The following is a 16,032-nucleotide window of genomic DNA, read 5'->3' as shown; positions in this document are numbered from 1 at the left end:
CCCTGTGCCTGTGTGGGTTTCCTCTGGGTACTCCAGTTTCCTCCCACACTCCAAAGACATGCAGGTAGGTTAATTGGCTTCTGTCTAAAATTGTCCCTAATATATGAATGGGAACCTTGGATTGTGGGCTCCTTGAGGGTAGGGACTGATGTGAGTGTGCAATATACAGGGGTAGGGTCAATTGTAGACTCTCACTCAGGTTGAACTGGATGGACTAGTGTCTTTATTCAACCTTAGTAACTATGTAACATGTCAATAGATCAATATAAGGTGCAAAATATCCAAACCTAGAACATAGGTATATTACAGTAATCCCCAAAGTCCACTTCCGTTTATCATATACATTCAATGTGCATATTATGTTTCAATTCTCATCTGTGCTCTATAACAGGAACTTTTCACCACTTGCCACCACCACCTTCTGAAATGGGCACTCACCAGAGCCTAGGAAAAAAGTTTTGCCTTTGGTTCATATTGGGATAACCACTCCACTTTCCTGGCTTTCCTCCAACTAGTTAACTACTAGATGCTCCTCATGCCAGTCTTGGTATCTCATAAGAATTAAACATCCACCATTGCGCAATATGCTTATATAAAATGTATTTTGACCAATAAGATAATATCCAGAATGTGTAAAATGTGCACTCACAATTTAAAGTGCCTTAGGACTGGCAATCCGGTCTACCCTGTCTATCCAGTAGTTTGTTTTAGGGTCTCGCTCCACCGCTTTGTTCCCCGTGATCGGTGTGCGTTCCAAGCCTCGATCTGGTGCGGGTTTGTGCAGGAAGTGATGCCTGCGATTACCCAGAAGCCATGCCTATTGACACGTTGCACTTTATAGTTTATAGTTTTTAGTGATCAGTTATGACACCTGCAATAGGATGGTTTGCCATTTTGCTTGAGAGCACAACCAATGGGAGTGTTACATTTCCGGCATGAAACTTTTTTGAAACTGGTAAATGGATGGGTTTACTACCACTTTAAGGCTGGCATATAAGGTATAGACACCATATCAGTGGTAATATTGCACTAGCACTTTTTGGATCAGCGCAGTTACATTTCTGAATATATTTTTTTCCTAATCTATGGGACTTTTTAAACCGCAGCAGATCAAAATTTTAAATTCAATTTTTATTATTTTTGATTAATTTTAACGCCGGTGACACAATCTTCCATTCAGATCACCAATCTGGCTCTTTTTTAGATGTGGTGTTTACAAGTTAAAAACAGTTTTTTTTTGCTAGAAAATTACTTAATAAAATTTTTTACATTTTATTCTAACACCCTAGAGCAGTGATGGCGAACCTTGGCACCCCAGATGTTTTGGAACTACATTTCCCATGATGCTCAACTACACTGCAGAGTGCATGAGCATCATGGGAAATGTAGTTCCAAAACATCTGGGGTGCCAAGGTTCGCCATCACTGCCCTAGAGAATAAAATGATGGTCGTTACAATACTTTCTGTCACACCGTATTTGCACAGCGGTCTTACAATCGCATCCTTTTTTTGAGAAAATACACTTTTATGAATTAAAAAATAGCCCAAATTTATTTTTTATATTGTGAAAGATAATGTTATGCCGAGTAAATTGATACCCAACATGTCACACTTCAAAAGTGCGCCTGCTCGTGGAATGGCGACAAACTTTAAACCTTAAAAAAATCCATAGGCGACATTTAAAAAATTCTACCGTTTACATAGTTACATATAGTTAGTAAGGTTGAATAAAGACACCAGTCCATCCAGTTCAACCTGAGTGAGGTGTCTACAATTATGCCTATCCCTGTACATTGTACACTCACATTGGTCCCTACCCTCAAGGAGCCCACAATCCAAGGTCCCCATTCATATACTAGGGCCAATTTTGGACAGAAACCAATTAACCTACCTGCATGTCTTTGGAGTGTGGGAAGAAGCCGACGCAGGCACGACGAGAACATGCAAACTTCAGGCAGGTAGTGTCGTGGTTGGGATTTGAACCAGTGACCCTTTTTACTGCTAGGTGAGATTGTTAACCACTAAACCACTGTGCTGCCCAGTGGTTGCATGTTTTGTGTTACAGATGAGGTCTAGAATTATTGCTCTCGCTCTACGGATCACGGCGATACCTCACATGTGTGGTTTGAACACCGTTTTCGTATGCGTTCGCTTCTGCACGCGAGCTTGGCGGGACGGGGCGCGTTTAAAATGTATTTTTTTTTTCTTATTCATTTTACCTTTTACTTTTTATTTTTACACTGTTTTAAAAAAAGCATGACAGGACCTCTTAAATATGAGATCTGGGGGTCAAAAAGGCCTCAGATCTCATATTTACACTAAAATGCAATAAAAAAAAATTGTCATTTATAAAAAGAAAAAAAAGAAAATGGCCCTTTAACAGTTACACCTGCAGTGTCATGGAAATAGTGGGGGCCATCTTACCCTCACTCGTCTCCATGGCAGGCTAGGGGACTTACGCGACCGCCTCCGCTGCTGCCGACAAGCGGCAGAGGGCACCAGATCGCAGCGGGGGGTCTCCCGCCGCCGATAAAAGTAATATCTTGCGGCAAATCCGCCGCAGAGACCACTTCCACTTTTATCTTGTAGCGGAACACGGGGATACCGGGGTTATGGCAGCTAGCTGCTGCCATAACAACGATATCCGTCCCCAAAGTAGGGACGTACATCGGCATGCCACAGTCCGGAAGTAGTTAAAGTGGTAGTAAACTCCCATGTATGATGTTTACCTATAGGTAAACCTATAAGGCTTACCTATAGGTACAGTAAATATCTCCTAAACGTGCGCCGGTTAGGAAATATTTATTTTAGATGCAGCCAGTGATGTCACCGGCGAATGCGCTCTGAAGGAACGGCATACTTGAGCTGTTCCTTCAGAGCCCTGCCATAAACAGTGACTCCTGCATGCATGGGAGTGATGTCATCGCCCGCTCGGTCATTCATATCGCTGAAGACTGCGGACCCGGAAAGAAGACCGGGTAATGATGGAAGCACATTCAGCAGTGGCAGCACACTGCTGGAAGACTTTGTTTTCGAGTAATTCTGTCACATGATGCATACTAGCACATTATGGCTTAAAGTGGTTGGTTGTAAAGCATTTCTTGCATTAAGGTAAAAAATGTTTAGGCATTAGCATCCCCCCCCTCTCCTTTTACTTACCTGAGCCCTCATTCGATCCAGCGCCGTGCACATCTGCAGATCTTCTCTCCTCTCACTTCCGGGTCTTGCTGGCTTTGCTGGGGCACTGAGAACCATTGGCTCCCAGTGCTGTCAATCAAAGACATGGACGAGGGAGCGGGGGGCAGGCCAAATCCCACTGTCTGTGTCAATGGATGCAGCCGAGGGACTCAGGTGTGAGCACGTACGAGTGCTTCCCATGGGGGAACTGGACAGAGGGGAGGGGCCAGGGGTGCTGGTGCGGGACCCAAAAAGAGGAGGTTTGTGGCCGCTCTGTGCAATTCCATTGCACAGAGCAGGTAAGAATAAACATGTTTGTTATTATTATTTTTTTAAATTACCTTAACAATCACTTTAAACTACCTGGGGCCCGATTTATTTTTATTTTTTTTATGCGGTTTACTACCGCTTTTATAGAGAGACTCTTTACACCTTAACTCAGGAATCTTCAAACGTCGACTCTCCAGCTGTTGCGGAACTACACGTCCCATGAGGCATTGTAAAACTATGACATTCACAGACATAACTAGGCATGATGGGAATTGTAGTTCCTGAACAACTGGAGGGCCATAGTTTGAAGACCCCTGCCTTAAATCTTTCTGCCTGTCTTCCACCCATTAGACTAGCAGCCCCCCTGGTCTGAATTACCAACACTCCCTAGTCCAGGGGTCTCCAAACTTTCTAAACAAAGGGCCTGTTTATTGTCCTTCAACTCTTTAGGGGGGAGAACTGTGGAAATTTTCCAGGCATCAGTGGGAGTAAACATTACCATGTTTGGTATTACGGGGAGGAACAGTGCCCCATCGTTGGTATCATTGGGAGGAATAGTGCCCCACTGTTAGTGTCTGTAGGAGAAATTATGCCCCATAGTTGATGCCAGTTGGCAGAATAGTGTCTTGTATCAGTGGGAGGAATAGTACTCCAAGGCCCAGGATATAGGCAAGCAAGGGGCCACACCTGGCCCCCAGGCCATTGTTTTGGAGATCATTGCCCTAATGTATGGGAGAAAGCCCAAAATGTACTAAAACTATCCAAAAAATATATCCTTGGCCTAACTTCCCTTAATCTCATTGCTACCTCAGAAGTTCTCTTTATGTTCCTTCTAATCCATCCTTAGATAATCACCATTCTCTACCTCATTAACTGTACTGTGTAGCACCAGACTCATATTGTACAGTGCATCCGGAAAGTATTCGAAGAGCTTCACTTTTTCCACATTTTTTATGTTACAGCCGGTTTCCAAAATGGATAAAATTCATTACTTTCCTCAAGATTTTACAAACAATACCCCATAATGACAACATGAAAGAAGTTTGTTTGAAATCTTTGCAAATTTATTAAAAATAAAAAACTGGAAAATCCCATGTACGTAAGTATTCGCAGCCTTTGCCATGACACTTAAAATTGAGCTCAGGTCCATCCTGTTTCCACTGATCATCCTTGAGATGTTTCTACAACTTGATTGGAGTCCACCTGTGGAAACCAAGCCATGAAGTCCAAGCAATTACCTGTAGACCTCCGAGATAGGATTGACTCAGGGCACAGATCTGGGAAAGGTTACAGAAAAGTTTCTGGAGCATTGAAGGTCCCAATGAGCACAGTGGCCTCCATCATCCTAAATAGAAGAAGTTTGGAACCACCAGGACTCTTCCTAGAGCGGGCTGCCCACCCAAACTGAGCGATTGGGGGTGAAGGGCCTTAGTCAGGGAGGTGACCAAGAACCCAATGGTCACTCTGACAGAGCACCAGCATTTCTCTGTAGAGAGAGGAGAACCTTCCAGAAGAACAACCATCTCTGCCATTTCTGCAGCACTCCACCAATCAGTCCTGTATGGCCACTCGTCAGTAAAAAGGCACATAACAGCCCACATGGAGTCTGCCAAAAGGCACCTGAAGGACTCTCAGACCATGAGAAACAAAATTCTCTGGTCTGATGAAACAAAGATTGAACTCTGGCTTGAATGGCAAGCATCATGTGTGGAGGAAACCAGACTTGGATGAAGGTTCATCTTCCAACATAACACTGACCCTAAGTGCACAGCCAAGGTAACAAAGGAGTGGCTACAGGACAACTCTATGAATGTCCCTGAGTGGCCCAGCCAGAGCCCAGACTTGAACCCGATTGAACATCTCTGGATAGGCTGTAACATAACAAAATGTGGAACAAGTGAAGAGCTGTGAATACTTTCTGGATGCACTGTATACATTGGAAGATCTTTCTCTTTTTAATTTCGGTTATTAATATTATAAAGCATTTGTACAAATTGTCATGAAGGAATTAATATTATGTTAATAAGAGTTCCTTCATACTTCATCTGGACTTCATCTGTAGCATTAGTGACATTTTGATATATTACTCGGACATGGCCTTACCTTTTATAATTATTCATGGTGAAGTCCAGCAGACTGTACAACTGACTCATTTCCGAAGCATAGGTTACCACATTCTTCTGTATATGGGAAGACAGGGCATCATGAAAGCTCCGGAGATAGATGGAGCACACCTTGTAGTCCTCGGGATAGAGCGAAATTAAAGAGCCCTTCACTTTTATCAAGTCTATTAAGGTATTGGCCTTAAGGGTCTCCAGGTGGTTTGGAAGCCAGCTCTCCTCTTTGGGGTTAAGGGGCACTGACTCTATTCGTTTGACCACACTGTCTTTGACAGCTTCTTTCCACAAATGTTTCCATCGCCTTGGTTGGCCAAGGATGATCTCTGAACTTCCTAAAGGCACGCTTGTGTTTTCATGAATGATGGCCTCATTCTCAATAACGTACACCAGAGTGGCAACCAAAGGCTCATCCACTTCCTGATTCAGAGTTTCTTTCACGATGGCTCTTACCATGTTGAAAAGAGATCCATACAACAAGTCCACGTCCTTGGCTCGTATAGTGAACTCTGTTATATTTTCATAGTAGTTGTCACCCTGACTCTCTTCTATCAGTTTGTCCTCCATGAATTTAATACTTCTGAAGGCCTTCTGAAGCTGTCTTCCATGAATAAGTTCATTTATTTCCATTACTGGAACAGAGAACATGTGTTAATAATAATCATACTCTTGACTAAAATACATAATTTATTCTAAAAACACACAGTTTAATGATGTGCAATAAGTGAATAGCTATCTACCTTTATTTGCATTTTATGTTTCAGTATTCAATATGTATTGTATGTTTTACCATAAGGGATTTTCTTGGGAGTAAACTCCAATGCATAATTTTTACCTATAGGTAAAGTGGTTGTAAACCTCAGACATTAAACATAAACAAAGCATTTTCCTCTATAGTGTGTACTTGTTAGGGTTGCACCGATACTTTTTTTTTTACGAGTTCTGATACTTTTCAATCAAGTACTCGCCGATATATATATGTGAGAAAGGTAAAAGCGTCATCTAGGGGACAGTTTTTTTTTAAATGTTTAAAATTACATTAAAGCGGAGTTCCACCCACAAGTGGAAGTTCCGCTATAAGTACTCCTCACCCCCTTACTTGCCACATTTGACATGTCAATTTGTTTTGGGGGGGGAGCGGGTACCCAGCTCCCACTTCCGCTTGGGCTGCATAGATGACTCCTCCTCTCCCCCTCCCATCTTCTGGGACACATCACAGGTCCCAGAAGATTTCCGGTAATTGAGGAGGCGCAAGTGCAACCCGCACCCGGCTGTGGAACTGCAAGCTGTCACAGCCGGGTGCCCAGGCTTGTAATGCCGTCACCGGGGAGAGGCGAGGGAGAGGAGCGGGGGTTCAGGTGCTGGATTCTGGGACAGGTAAGTGTGTGTTTATCAAAAGTCAGCAGCTACACTTTTTGTAGCTGCTGATTTAAAAAAAACACAAAAACAACTGGAACTCCGCTTTAAGTACATATGTGGCCAAATGCAAAATCAGAAAAAGTGTCCCGGTCCCGCTGATGACAGAAAATCACGGTCGCTGGAGGTGCTCACAGGGCTGGAAGAGACGTTTCGGGGCCCTGTGGGTACCGGGTGGAAGTGATGTCAGCATGGGGGCGGACCTCCTACACATCTCCTCCATCCCTGTGAGCGCCTCCAGCGGTTGTGATTTTCTGTCATCAGCTAGACCAGGACACCCATACAGATTTTGCATTTGAACTGTACTTGAAGTGGAGTTCCACCCAAAAGTAGAACTCTCGCTTATATGCCCCCCCTTCGATGCCACATTTGGCACCTTTTAGGGGAAGGGGGGAATGGGGGACCTGTTTTTGATGGGGGGGAACCTATTTTTCCCCACTTCTGGAGACGGACCATGGCCCACTCTCCCAGAAGTTCACCCCCCTCCTCTTTCCTCCACCGACAGACCAATTAGAAAGCGCAGAGTGCTTCGCGCATGCGTAGTAGGGAACCGGGAGTGAAGCCGAAAGTCTTCACTGCCTGTTTCCCTTGGCAGGATCCGAAGATCGTCTGGGGTGCCAACACTGCGGGCTCCCAGGACAGGTAGTGTCCTTATATTAAAAGTCAGCAGCTATGGTATTTGTAGCTGCTGACTTTACATTTTTTTTCACCCAGGCTGGACCTCCTCTTTAACCACATCAATACTGAGCACTTTCGCCCCCTTCCTTCCCAGACCATTTTTCAGCTTTCAGCGCTCTCGCACTTTAAATGACAATTGCACAGTCGTGCTACGCTGTACCCAAATTACATTTTTATCATTTTGTTCGCACAAATAACGCTTTATTTTTTGGTGGTATTTATTCACGACTCCGTTTTAAATTTTTTGTGATATAAGTATAAAAGAACTCCCATACAAAATTTACGTCCTTTTTTCCCCACAAATAGAGATTTATTTTGGTGGTATTTAATCACCTCTGCGGTTTTTATTTTTTGTACTTTAGCCCTTTCACGACTAAGCCTATTTCTGACATTTGGTGTTTACAAGCTAAAATCCCTATTTTTTGCTAGAAAAATACTTGTAACCCCCAAATCCCCAAATATATATATTATATATATATATATATATATATATATATATATATATATATATATATTTATTTATATTCTCAGAGATTCTAGAGAATAAAATGGCGATTGTTGCAATATTTTATTGCACATGGTATTTGTGCAGCAGTGTTTTAAATGCAATTTTTGGGGAAAAGGGACACTTTCATGAATTAAAAAAAGAGTAGAGTTATCCCAATTTTTTTGTATAATGTGAAAGATAATGTTACGCCGAGTAAATAGATACCAAACATGTCACGCTTTATAATTGCACACACTCGTTGAATGGCAACAAACTTTGGTACCTAAAAATCTCCATAGGTGACACTTTAATTTTTTTTACGGTTACCAGGTTAGAGTTACAGAGGAGGTCTACTGCTAGAATTATTGCTCTCGCTCTGGCGATTGCGGCGATACCTCACAAGTGTGATTTGAAGACCGTTTACATATGCGGGCGCAACTTCCATATGCGTTTTCTTTGCTGCGTGAGCTCGCGGTGACGGGGGCGGTTTGAAAAAAAAATTCTTATTTATTTGATTTATTTATTTTTATATTATTAAATTGTGTTTTTTAAAAAAAATGGATCACTTTTATTGCTGTCACAAGGAATGTAACCATCCCTTGTGACAGTAATAGGTGGTGACAGGTACTCTTTATGGAGGGATCGGGGGTCTAAAAGACCCCCGATGCCTCTTTTGCACTTCAAAGTATTTAGATCACTGAAAACGGTGTATCTGAATACTGTATATTTCTTAAAATCCGGCGCCATTGGCAGCCGAGTAAACAGGAAGTGACGTCATGACATTGCTTCCATGTTTACATCAAGGAGACTGGAACAAAGCCGTTTCTGGCTCAATTCCAGTCTGCCACTAGCCGCTGGAAGAGCTGCATCGTCGATCAGCCCTCCTGTGCCACCAGGAGGAGCCGCGGGGGGCATCTCCTCCCGCTTCTCCGGGATAACAACCGAGTGGCTTTTAGCCGCATCGGTTGTTATGCTCGGAAAGCCGATCGCCCGCTCTAAACAATGGTATCGGGATGATGTCTACAGCTGCAGTCATCATCCCGGTGTAATATCCCCAAAAAATATATAAAAAAAGATTTTTCCTCCTCAGTTTAGGCTGATACGTATTCTTCTACATATTTTTGGTAAAAAAAAAAAACACAATAAGTATTTATTTATTGGTTTGCACAAAAGTTATATTGTCTACAAAATAAGGGATAGTTTTATGGCATTTTTATTAATAACTTTTTTTTTTTTTTTTTACTACTAATGACGGCGATCATTTTTATTGTGACTGCGACATCATGGCGGACACATCTGAGTATTTTGGGACCATTCACATTTATACAGCGATCCGTGCGATTAAAAATGCACTGATAACCGTGTAAATGTGACTGGTAGTGAAGGGGTTAATCATGAGGGGGCGCTGTAAGGGTTAAGAAGTGTGTCCTAGGGAGTGATTCTAACTGTGGGGGGAGTTGTGTGTGACACATCACTGATCTCTGCTCCCGATCACAGGGATCAGTGATCAGTTTCCTGTCACTAGGCAGAACGGGGAGATGCTTGTTTACATCAGCATTTCCCTGTTCTTCCTCTCCATGAGACGATTGTGGGTATCCCCGCGGACATCGAATCCACAGGACCTGCAGTCGGTCTCACAGAGCTCGCGGCAGGCGCGCACCTGCTATCTGGACCTCGCGAGATCACGTACAGTTACATGATTGCACGCAGCGGAGCCAACGTGCTGCACTAAAACTGCGGCGGTTGGTCTGCAAGCAGCTAACATGGTTTCCTAGGGGACACACTCACATCTGTGCGTTTTTTTAGCCGCTGCATTTTTGGAAAGGGTCAGAGACTTTTTGGCTGAAAAGACTTCAATGGACACTCTGCGGAAACGCATGCATAAAACGCAAGTATAAAAAAAATGGAATGCATAAAAACGCGTGTGCAAAATTGCAAAAAGCACTGCAGAAATGGATCAAAGGTAAACTGCATAGGTGTGAACCGGGCCTTAGGGGCCCTTTCACAGTGCAGGGCATTGATTTTAACAATGCAGCACTTTTAAAATGCGCGTTTTAAATGCGTTGCAGGCAGTGCATAAGCGGCAAATAGCTGGTTGTTAAGGACGCCGTCGGGTGTTGGCTCCTTAAGCACTTGCTGGCTGCAATACGTATATATATATATATATGTTGAGGTTTGGAAGTGGTTTACTGGGGTTATGGCTGAAGATACCACAACCCCCATGCCGTTTTGTGGCCTTTTTCTTTAATAATAATTATATTTTTCAAAACTAAGTTAAAATCATTTTTTTTTTGCTAGAAAATAAGAACCCACAAATATTTATTTGTACGAGAGTTATATTCTTGTACGAGAGTTATCCAAACACGAAACGGAATGGATATATTTGGTTGACACTCTAAAACCGAAGGGGTTAAATGTCGACCTAGATATTAATTGTTTTATCAGTGACTATTAAATCTTTGACTGAGCCTGCTTTTTTAATGTTATAATATTTTAATGTTATTAGTTGAATATTATCTAGTGGGCTGGGAGGGAATTCGATACAACGAATTGAATAATAAAGATATCCATGATATGAAGGGTATTGCATGTGCTGCGACATTACCCCCATAAAGTATCTTGATTTACCCACACCCACCCTTATAGACTATTATGAGAGGCTTTCTGACATCGATTGGTGTCTGGCCACTGTATTTACCCCATGACTGACACATTATGCAACATTACATTTTTGGATTATGGCTGGTGATTATGGGGATTGGAAATGGCATTGAATGATTACCTCTGTTCGAAGGAAATGTGCAATATGCATAATAGTTTCTAATATATTTGGAATACTCTTAACAGTTTTAATACGTTGATTATTTTAAATATTTCTAGTTTTTATGTTTCCTTTTCCGCTTACGATTGTTTTCTGTGATTTTATTTGTCTTTGGTATTGAAAGTAGTTCTAACTAGGATGAAGCCCCTCAATATGGCACCCCATGGTGTTAATAAACGCCATGGGGATGATGGCTCCTTTTAATACAATTAAGATTCCATTTTTGACTGGGGCGTTGGTCTCAGGATGAGATGTGATACAGTTTTGTTATATATGCAGGAATTGTTGTATATACATATACATATATATCTTTTGTGATACATAAAATATATATTCTGGCTCTGAGAGAGCCGTTTTTTAGAGAGATAATTTAGAAACCTTAATGTGTATAGAAAGTTTCTTTCTTTAAACTATATACACATATAGGGATTAATTGACGTTTTTTTTTACCTTTTTTATACTTCTCCTATGGTATCCTTGTTTATTGCGTGTTTTATAGTTATTTATAAATTGAGGATATATATATTTTTTTTTACTGTAATTTCATATATTTTTTAGGGATATTGGTGCTACGTGCTGCTCATGTTACAATGTTCATAATGTCAGACTTGCCTTTGCAATTAACAGATCGCGACGTATGCTACGATCGTTTTTGCTTTTGGCTATAGTTCCTCCCCGCATTATATTGTCAGGCTGCTTACGTCCGGTCTCCATGACGATGTGCAGCGTCGTGTGGGCTGGATATTGTGTTGTTGCCTGATTGACTTGCGGAGAGAGGGCGGGCTGTATATATATTGGCCGGTTGTGTCGTGTAGCCACGCCCTCGGTTGAAGTCGGAAGTGACGAAACGCGTCAGGGCGTGGCCTACACGACGCTACCGGAAGTGAGGTGTGCGCTCCACCGCTAACCACGGACCAGGAAGTGATACCCAGTGTATACAGGGGAACACTGGTGAATGGTTCTGGAATTGCTAAATCGGTGAAGTACACGATTTTAACGCTGATGTTACTCTTTGTTAATGTACGCATATATTGAAGTGGGTGATTTTACTGATATGTGTCAAACTTTTTAAAAAAATAAAACAGTATTATGCTATGTATATATTCTGTTTCATTTCTATGATATACTTGGAGGACTACTTGTGACTGCAACGCTAAAGGGGGATATATATGAATATCACTATATCCATTGAAGTGATTACTCCTTAAGGCTTATCTTATCAGCTGCGTCTGGTGAGTTTAACCCCCGAGGGGGGTACGCATCGCATGTGGTGAAGCACTCCCGGTTTTTGGTGGAAGAAAGTTTGGCAGCACCTTTGATCACCTTACAACGTTGATTAGATCACTATAGGCACCTTATCTGCACATTTTGGAACTGTCTAGTGATTTTTTTGATTTTTTTGTCTATTACGACTTCTACAAAGGACTTCCTTTTTTTTAGAAATAAGCGCTGTTTTTATACTGATATTCTCGTATATATTGATGAATTGTTTGTATAACTTTTTTTATATATTTTTATAAATATTTTTAATGGCTGCTACTATTGTCCGCTCTGCTGGGTTATAATATACTCAGCAGTTACTATTTGTGTGGTTCTAGCATTTATTATATATGCAGGTATCCGCTTGAAGGGAAGTGTATATGTGCATGTATATATGTATTTATATTTATATTTATACTCCTTTATTTACGTGTGTGCGTTCACTGGTTAAGAGGGCTCACATACGCGAGTATATATATATAATTTTGGGAGGTGTATGAAGGTCTTAGTTTGGCGCAGAGAGGTATATGATAGGCCGTTTTATAGTATACCAGCTGTTGTTTATATATATATATATACATTTTTTTTTCAGACACTCTAGAGCAGGGGTGTCAAACTCAAATTCATCGGGGGGCTGCATCAGCGGGATGGTTGCCCTCAAAGGGCCGGTTGTATCTGTAGGGCAGGGGTCCGGATTGCGCTACGTACAGAGTCCAGGGGTCAGGATTGCGCTAGGTACGGAGTGCAGGGGTCAGGATTGTGCTACGTACAGAGTGCAGAGGTCAGGATTGCGCTATGTACAGAGTGCAGTGGTCGGGATTGCGCCTCATAGAGTGCAGAGGTCAGGATTGTGCTACGTAGAAAGCAGGGGTCAGGATTGCACCCCGTAGAGTGCAGGGGTCAGTATTGCGCTTCGTACAGAATGCAGGGGTTAGGATTGCGCCCCGTAGAGTGCAGAGATCAGGATTGCACTACGTAGAGTTTAGGGGTCAGGATTGAGCCAAGTACAGAGGTCAGGATTGCGCTACGTACAGTGCAGGGGTCAGTATTGTGCTACGTACAGAGTGGAGGGGTCAGGATTGCGCTACGTACAGAGTCCAGAGATCATGATTGCACTAAGTACAGAGTGCAGGGGTCAGGATTGTGCCCCATAGAGTGCAGGGGTCAGAATTGCACTACGTACAGAGTGGAGGGGTCAGGATTGCACCCAGTAGAGTGCAGGGGTCAGGATTGCACCCCGTAGAGTGCAGGGGTCAGGATTTCGCCCCGTAGAGTGCAGGGGTCAGGATTGTACTACGTACAGAGTGCAGGGGTCAGGATTGAGCCCCGTAGAGTGCAGGATTGCGCTACGTACAGGGCGGAGGGGTCAGGAGTGTACTATGCAGTGTGCAACATCTTATTTCCACCCTTCCTCCTTGGTTCTGACCTCTGCACCCATCACTCTCCTCCCATCCCCCCCCCCTCTGCACACATCTGCCTCCACATGGCCCACCCCCCAAGTTTCCTCACATTTGCACTCTCTCCTACCTTCCTACATGTCCCAGCTCTGGTACCTTCCCGTATAGGCGGTTCCTTCCCTTTGTATTGGGCTATAAGTTAGTACCTCCCTCTAGGGCGGATCTCTGTGTTCAGCATCAGTACTAAATAAGCAGCACAACACTGTGTCTCCAACAACACAAGTGCTTAAAAAGCCCGCCCTCAGGATGCAGCCCGCTGGATAGAAAAATAAACAAAACAGAGCTGTCAGCAATCACTCGCTGGAGGGACTGGGGAGGCGGAGACAGAGCAGGGTGGAGGCGGAGACAGAGCGGCATCAGAGGCGGAAACAGAGCGACAGCGGACGCAAAGCTGAGGCAGGGGTGGAGACAGAATGGAGGGGAGATGTTTACTCTTATTGTCATGGAGACCAACCACGCATGCACTAATACAAAAACCGCACCACTCGCGGGACTGAGGAGGATGTCTTCCCTTGTTGCCTTGGATACCTGCAGAGAAAAAGAGGTAGCGGCCGGAGGCTACTGTGTGGGCCACATGACAGGGCCTAGCGGGCTGCATCCGACCCGCGGGCCTTGCGTTTGCCACCTTTGCCCTAGAGAAAAAAATGGCGGTCGTTGCAATACTTTATGTCACAACATATTTGCACGGCGGTCTTAAAAAAAATCTTTTGGGAAAATATACAATTTTGGAATAAAAAAAAAAAAAGAGAACAGTAAAGTTTGCCCAATTTTTTCCTATATTGTGAAAGATAATGTTACGCCGAGTAAACTGATACCCAACATGTCATGCTTCAAAATAGCGCCCGCTCATGGAATGGCGACAAACTTTGACCCTTAAAAATCTCCATAGGTGACACATTTCTACAGGTTACCAGTTGTGAGTTACAGAGGAGGTCTAGGGCTAGAATTATTGCTCTCGCTCTAACAATTGCGGTGATTTTTTTATTTTATTTTTTATTTTTTATTTTTACGCTGTCCTTTTAAAAAAAAATAAAAAATTGTGTTACTTTTATTTCTATTACAAGAAATGAAAACACCCCTTGTAATAGAAAAAACGTATGACAGGGCCTCTTAAATATGAGATCTGGGGGTCAAAAAGACCTCACATCTCATATTTACACTTAAATGCAATACAAAAAATAATAATAATAAAATAAAATAATTTTTTTTTTCCTTCTATTCCCTTCCATTCCCCTTTAAAGACCATTAGGTGGAAGTGACGTTTGGCATCGCTTCCATCATCCAATGTTATGGAGCCAAGTGGGGGCCATCTTTCCCTCACTCCATGCTGTACTCCATGTCTCTGTATGCAATGCATACTAGCACATTATGCTTTTACTAGTGCAGGGAGAAAAAAAAACCATAAGAAGGAACACAGGGGCGACCATCACAGATCACTCACTGTGTTCATTCAGAAAATTAAATATCCCCCCCCCCGCACCAGGAGTGGAGGGAAGCTGGCAGCACCGCAGGGGAACACAGGGGTTGCCAGAAATCAGAGGAAATCGGCACTGCACAGGGTGATTAGGGTGTGCCCAGCCTGTGTGCAAGCCTATGGATGGATTAGCAGATTTAAATACGCTAACAAACTGAAGATACATTTCAGCTTACACTTTATAATCAGTTGCAGCAGTTTCTTTGCTTTTAAGATAAAGGTTTTACATGAATAAATAAACAACTGATGATTGTAAGCACCCCTACCAGTGTTAAATGCATACCTCTCAACATTTAGAGATGGGAATGAGGGACACCTACTAGCAAATGTAGGTAGGCATAGGACACGCCCCCTGCCACACCCCCTTAAAGGAGAATTAACCCCAAAAAAGGTTAATTAAATCCACAAGTGATCTTTTTGTTTTCCACTACTATTCCTTTATATTGGCTTTTAAAATTTACAAATGCAGTGATTTAGAATTTTTTTTTTTCACAATCAAATGTGATTTAGAATTTGGATGAAAGGTTTAGCACTGGGAAACACTATTTGAGAAATAAAAAGTGCATTTTATATACAACTATATGGATCAGATCAAAATGAGGGACGAATAAGGAGGAAAGAGGGAAAGAGGGACATTGCTCCAAATCAGGGACAGTCCCTCGGAATCAGGGACGGTTGGGAGGTATGATACACAGATACAATGTAACATTATTACTATAGCTACAGTATCTCTGTTTGGTGCTTTCTTGCCTAAGGGCGCTTTTAGATGGGCGGACCGATCGGGTTCCCCTGTCAGAGGCACATTGCTCCAAATCAGGGACAGTCCCTCGAAATCAGGGACAGTTGGGAGGTATGCTAAATGGTTTGTCTCATCC

General features: G+C 42.7%; 1 protein-coding gene across 1 annotated transcript in view; it reads right to left on the bottom strand.

The window, feature by feature from the left end:
* EXOC3L4 (exocyst complex component 3 like 4) overlaps window positions 1–16,032 on the bottom strand; it is a 172,473-nt gene that overhangs the window by 99,147 nt on the left and 57,294 nt on the right. Inside the window, exon 3 of the mRNA XM_077463717.1 lies at window positions 5,551–6,196. Within this exon, the coding sequence (XP_077319843.1) occupies window positions 5,551–6,196 (646 nt within the window). The remainder of the gene's footprint in view (window positions 1–5,550; window positions 6,197–16,032) is intronic.

Source organism: Lithobates pipiens, unplaced genomic scaffold (genome assembly GCF_037356315.1).
Source record: "Lithobates pipiens isolate NorthernLeopardFrog02 unplaced genomic scaffold, aLitPip1_a1.2 Scaffold_30, whole genome shotgun sequence".
NCBI lineage: Eukaryota > Metazoa > Chordata > Amphibia > Anura > Ranidae > Lithobates > Lithobates pipiens.
This window is presented reverse-complemented; position numbering and strand designations above follow the sequence as displayed.